At 41.1% G+C, this 6,000-nt stretch overlaps 1 protein-coding gene across 2 annotated transcripts in view; it reads right to left on the bottom strand.

The window, feature by feature from the left end:
• Positions 1-394: 394 nt before the first annotated feature.
• The window catches only part of larp1b (La ribonucleoprotein 1B), a 54,850-nt gene continuing 49,244 nt past the window's right edge, over positions 395-6,000 (bottom strand). For both annotated transcript variants that reach the window (XM_079573397.1, XM_079573398.1), the window contains exons 17-19: positions 4,248-4,357; positions 2,598-2,725; positions 395-883 (exon numbers count right to left, since the gene is read on the bottom strand). In XM_079573397.1, the coding sequence (XP_079429523.1) occupies positions 584-883; positions 2,598-2,725; positions 4,248-4,357 (538 nt within the window). In that variant the 3' untranslated portion in view covers positions 395-583. The remainder of the gene's footprint in view (positions 884-2,597; positions 2,726-4,247; positions 4,358-6,000) is intronic.

The raw sequence follows: 6,000 nt of genomic DNA, 5'->3' as shown, positions 1-6,000 counted from the left end.
CTTCTTTGCTCTCAGATAAAAATTTTAGGTTTAACATACAGCCAGCTAAAAGGTATACAGTTGAGAGAGTGGGCATTGTGGTCGATTTTCTATTAAATTCATAATATCTGTGTACTGTTCTTGGGCCACTTAGATCCAATAATGTTGCTAAAAATATAAAACACATTGGTTAGTGTCCTCCTTTATCATAAACCATCCTTGCCTCACAAACTCCACCATTCTCTCCCTTCTATCTCAACTTTTGCAGCTGATTCACTAATAAATTTTCCTTCTATCGACCCATCTCTTCATCCAGTTCACATAATCTCGTCTACTCTTGGCCCAAACTACTCTTCTTCTCTTTAACTGGTTTAGCATTAAATCTATATAAACTTTCTTTTCTCATGGTTTTTTCTGTGGTAGATTTAAAAACTCTCTAAAAAAAAAAAAAAAAAAAAAAAAAAAACACCGGCGGCCATTTTATTGCAGTCTCTCTTCTCGATGTTGGTTAAAGATTCCCAAACTAAAAGCGATGGCCGCCATTTTGTTTTCTATCCGTTTCTCCGTGATTCTTTTCTTTTTTTTTATCCAAAGGTAGCTACGTTCACTTCTTGCCGTCTTTCTTCTTGTCGCCGGCGGAGTTGGTTTTCTTGCCCTGAGAGGTGGCGGGTTTGGGGGCGGGGTCTTTGGCTGCGTCTTTGGCAGGAGCGGGGGCGGGGCTTTGGGCTTTGGGGGGGGCAGCAGCAGCAGCGGTGGAGGAGGTGGAGGTTGTGGGTTGGTTGGTGGGAGCAGGTTTTGGCGTCGGTTTGGAGCTGGAGTTGGAGTTGTGTCTCCTGCGCCTCGACTCGTCTCCGGCCGAAGACGAGGTGCGTCTCCTGCGCCCGCCCTCCTCACCCAACGGCGGCTGGAAAACAGAGAGAGGAAATTAGAAATAATCTACACCGTCTCCTCTGCTCCTTTGCCAACGAACTTCACGTCCGCTTTCATTACATCCATAAATCCTTCTTTGCTCTCAAGGGGATCCATTAAAAAAAATACAAAATGTTCTTGTCTATAAACTTTATTCAGGGTTTATACCAGGGTTAATGCTATTCTAAAGCTCAAATACTATATTTTTAGGGATACACTTTTGCCACGATCCGATACGCATCACGATATTTGGGGGCAGATCCGATACGTATTGCTATACAGTAAGTAAGTAATATGTTAACCGTAAAATGTGTGTAATGCCTTTTGACGTTCATTGAAGTGTTAAGATTGAAAAGTGCATTAACACAAAATAGATACAGACGGCGTCTCTGGTGTCGCCCATATATGGTCATGTTTGAAAACAGTTAAGAGGGAAAACAATTTGGAGAAAAATCTAAACTTTCCCTGATTATTCAAAAACTACTTTAACAAATGCTGAATTATGAATATAGTTTTCCACTAAATAATGATACAAAGACATGGAGAGGAGCAAAGTGGTTCAACAGCCCATAAATACATAAATAACAGAGAATGCTAACATGATGCTTCATGTTGGCATCGTGCTAATGCTAACTAGCCATTTTTTCACTTCTACTGAACAATCTGCTGTGAATAAACATCCATATGGACCTGATTTAGACTTGACTTTATTTCTATGTGATAAATAAGTTTATATTTAGCCAGAAAACAGCTAAAAAGACTGAAAAATTGTGTTTCCCTAAAGATTGTGTTTTCCCCCTCTACGAGGCCACGCCCCCTTCTATGACGCAATGCCGTCTGTATCTATGTAACAAAGTGCTGTGTAACTGTTACTGGAAAACAAAGAAGTGTGTGATAAAAATGCCTCCAATCACAAGTATTGAATAAAGTATCGATACTTGGTATTGAAGCATAAAGTATTGCGATCCAAGTCCAATCCGATATTTTGTCCAGGCCCTAATATTTTTATTGCCACAAATTCAAAAAATCTGTGCATATTTTTTTTTTTAGATTTGCAACATTCTGTCAAACAGAAAAAAATGTTCATATTCAAATGTGCTAATGTGTAGAATGAGCTCAGACCTGTTAACCACCACTTCCTCTAAAATCCTGCACTGTCACTCAAAAGTGAAGTGCCGTCATGCACAAGTTTAATATAAAAACTGAAGTTACACGTATGACCTGAGGTGGCAGTAGTGAGCACAAAATGACCAACTTGCATCTAGTCTCTTTAAGGCCTTAATTTTGGCAAATGTCGTCTGAAAACACTCACCCAGCACAGCCTCATAAAAAATATGACCTAAGTGGTAGCAGCCCTAGATCAAGACCAAATCAGGACTAAACCGGGTCTAAAATGGATTTAAATTTAACCAAAGTATGTGTCAATCATGTCTGAAAGTTAAAAGCAATGACTAAAGCAATACATGGATTAATCTCTAAATAAAATTAAGAACAACTGGTCTGTAAGTCCTTGGTTTGAAAGTAAGCCAGTTCTACCCAGAGAGAAAACTTAATCTGGTTTCCGATCTTTGTCTCCATCCTCCTTTAAATCAGTTTAAAGGTTATAATAACAAGAACATTAAATTAGATTATTTGTAAAAACAATAAGAGCAGTTCACTTCACTTTTCCAATACATTCACACATGGGTTTGGGGGTGAAAGCTTCGTACCATGACCCTGAAGTCCTCCAGGTTCTTGAACTTGGACAGATGCTCCTGCAGTTTGGGGTCGATGGGCTGGTTCTTCATTCGGGAGTATTTCAGAAACGCCCAGAACTTCTCCAGTCCGTACAGCTGACCTGGAAACGCATCAGGAATCACATTCATTAACAGATTTTACTGACATGGCTTAAGCTTCTGTGTGTGAATTATCCAGACATTTCCAGATACTGCGATGGCACAAAGTATTCACGCTCTATTTTAATCATAGCGCTGATTCTTTTTAACAGCCCAAACAGGTGCAAATACCGGCTTTAATCCGTGGTTTTGTTTTGGTGTAAAGCTCAGAGGCTCCGATTAAAACGTTCATTCTTGTGTCCAAAACCTTTTTAAAACTGTTTCCACCTCCAAGGACTCATTCATGCACTAAAGATAAGACAGGGAATTAACTTATTGAAGCATAAACATTTGATTTGAGAGTTATATCTTTCACAGCAGAGATGAAACGTCTCAAAGAAATCATTTTAGCGATGTCTGAGAACCAGGATTTAAAGCAGTACTAAGTAACTCATGCCCCTAGAGGCCATAAGCGCCACTGCAGGTGTCGTGTTTTTACTCATTAATTGTTCGTGAGAGTAAATACTAGGCTGACGGAAAAGACAAAGGGAGAGAGGGATATTTTACATCCAATTACACAATGGAGATTATTTTTTTCACTCAAACTTGGCTGTAAATACTATAAGTGGCGCTAGCCCACAGTTAGCTTTGCCCGTTAGCTTGTTAGCTTCTTCTTCGTGATTCTATTAGTGTGTATTGGTGACGCTGACCCATATGGAGGAGACACTAGGAGGAGATGAAAGACCCCCAATTATCCCATGAACACTTGTATTACCCCCAGAGGGACTATGGAAAGGATTTATTAAAGTAAACAAGTTACTTAGTGCTGCTTTAAAGAAGAGTGTCTTTTAGGTTCCGACTAAAAAGAAGGGCTTTTGGAAATGGAATAGACTCATTCCGTGTTTGTGTTTTAAAAGTCTATAATTTAGGTTTATTCTGTGTCAGCCACAGGCCCCGCCCACTCCTCATACAGTAATAATCTGAGTTAAACAGAAGAATTTAACCAAAACAAAAAATCATTATATAAAACTTTGCAGTTTGTCCCACCAAAATGAAGCAGAATGTAGGTTTAGGAATGTTATGCTCCTCACACTCGAGTTTGGGTCTGGGGTGACATCACTCAAATGCATGCTATCTATCGTTCAAAAACATAATTATTCAGTAGCTAATAGTTTTTAATAGTTTATTTATTTATTATTCATGTTTTTTTTTAACCATTTAGACATTTTTTTTAATTTTGAATTCCCAACATTTCAGAGCTTAAGTTCAAATTGAAGGTTTCTGGAAAGTATTGGAAATCTTCCGCTCCTTTGCAAACCCTTGGACTGAGTTGGGGCACAGCTAATAGTTTCAAAGCCCTGTGCCTGATTTATTTTGGTTTATAAACAATGAAAAAAGGAGCGTTTCAAGGTCAAACTGGTCCAAACTCACTCGTAACGTTCCCAATGCTTCAATTCTCCACAGGAATGAGTTTATGAGCAGTGCTTGTTCGTGATCGATAAAAATGCTTTATGCTTTGATGCTGAAAGGCGTTCACAGATTTACCCTTCTCGAAGTCCCTGAGCGTCTCCTCCTGGAAGTCCTTGAACAGATCGAGCCGGAATCGTCTCTCCAAACCGTAGCTGTAGTATCTGAACAGGCACTCCAGGCCGTACCTACCACACAAACACAAACACATCGCTGTAACCTCTGAACCTTGACCTTCACCCCCCCTCGTCGCACCTGGCTCCTGTTTGCTCGGAGCAGCTGCGGATCAGGAGCGGTTTCTCGCACCGGGATCTGCCCACGTCTGTTTTTTATGAATGCGTCCGAGTCATCACATTCTTTCGGTGCTGAGATCCAGGTGCTGGGAGTTACTGCAGCAGCAACAATTAGAAGCTGTGACGAGTATTTATCCAGCATCTAAACAGGCTCTCCCCCAACTCCCTCACCCCAGAAACCTCCTCCAGCTCCTCAGCGGGGGCTGTAAGGTGCTCCCTGCCCTCTAGAGTGGCCAAGGTTTTCCCCAGAATTTCCTCCTGGTAGAACAAGCCCAAAACACCTCACGAGGGACACGTCCAGGAGGCATCAGGAGCAGCTGGAGCAGTAACCCTATCTCCTTCTATCAGGCATGTAAAAGTAGGACAGTTGATCGACTGCTATATCGAGAGCTTCTTTCACTTCCCCCACCACGACAGTCTGATACAGTATCTCAAGCTCAAATTGCACCAAATGGATTGCACTAAACGACATTTAACGCCCCGGGGAGCTGACAGACTTGAATCTTTAAGTGGTCATCCTATACAAGGGGGTCCAGACTATGGCCCAACTGAATTCCTTCCTTCTGAAATACGTGCTTGGCCGATTACAGCTCGATTCTGCCAGACTCTGACTCTAAAGGCGACACGGAAGCGCTGCAAAGGTAAGTCTTTCCGAACAACAATGATGCTTCAGCAGCTGCAGACGCTCCTCAGTGAGAGTATTTTAAAGCTGCTGTGGACGTCAGCACCAGCCGTGTTAACATTGGCGAATGATTTGCGATTAGCCTATTTATTTATTTATTTATTAGATGGTCTGGCCTTACAGCGCGACTCAATGTGATAAATTGAGATGCTTTTAGATCAGGGGTGCCCAAACCTTTTGTCTCCAAGGGCCAAAAGGAAAAAGTGCCAGTGGGTCGCGGGTCAAACAAAGTGTGAAACACATATAACTGCATCTAATAATAGACTTTAATTTTCTTGTCGTTTTTGTATTTAATTATATTTATGCAAATCACACGCTACATTAAAACAAATGTTAACTATGGCAAAAGCCCAGTTTTAGTTGAACAAAATCAATAACAACACCTGTATCTACAGTGATTTGACCTCATTCATTTGTTCACAGCTCAGCATTAATTCTTTTATAAGTCAATTTTCAACACGTATCTTTGTTGATGTCAACAATTAAAAGTTGGAAAATGGAAAAGCTGAAGCTACAACGCTCTGTGATTGATAAACACCAAGACACCACAACGGTGTTTCCTTATCTTTGCGAAAGGAGTGAAACAGCGCCCCCAATTTGACGCTGGTGGCTAAACAGTGTACTGCATCCACATTTACCATTGAGAAATAATGGGAGAGAATTGGTATTAAACACGTGCGGTGCAAAAGTAGTTCACTCTCTGGCGGGCCAATGTAATTATTCTGGCGGACCAAATTTGGCCTGCGGGCCCCACTTTGGACACCCCTGTTTTAGACTGTGATTCCCCTGTCAAACTAATATTTCTACACTTCTGGCTCATTTACAGTGATGTTTGACTTTTGTTTCAACCTGCGGC

The sequence above is a fragment of the Gobius niger genome, assembly GCF_951799975.1.
Source record: "Gobius niger genome assembly, chromosome: 16".
Lineage (NCBI taxonomy): Eukaryota > Metazoa > Chordata > Actinopteri > Gobiiformes > Gobiidae > Gobius > Gobius niger.
Note: the sequence above shows the minus strand (reverse complement) of the source record. Positions and strands in the feature narration are given on the sequence as shown.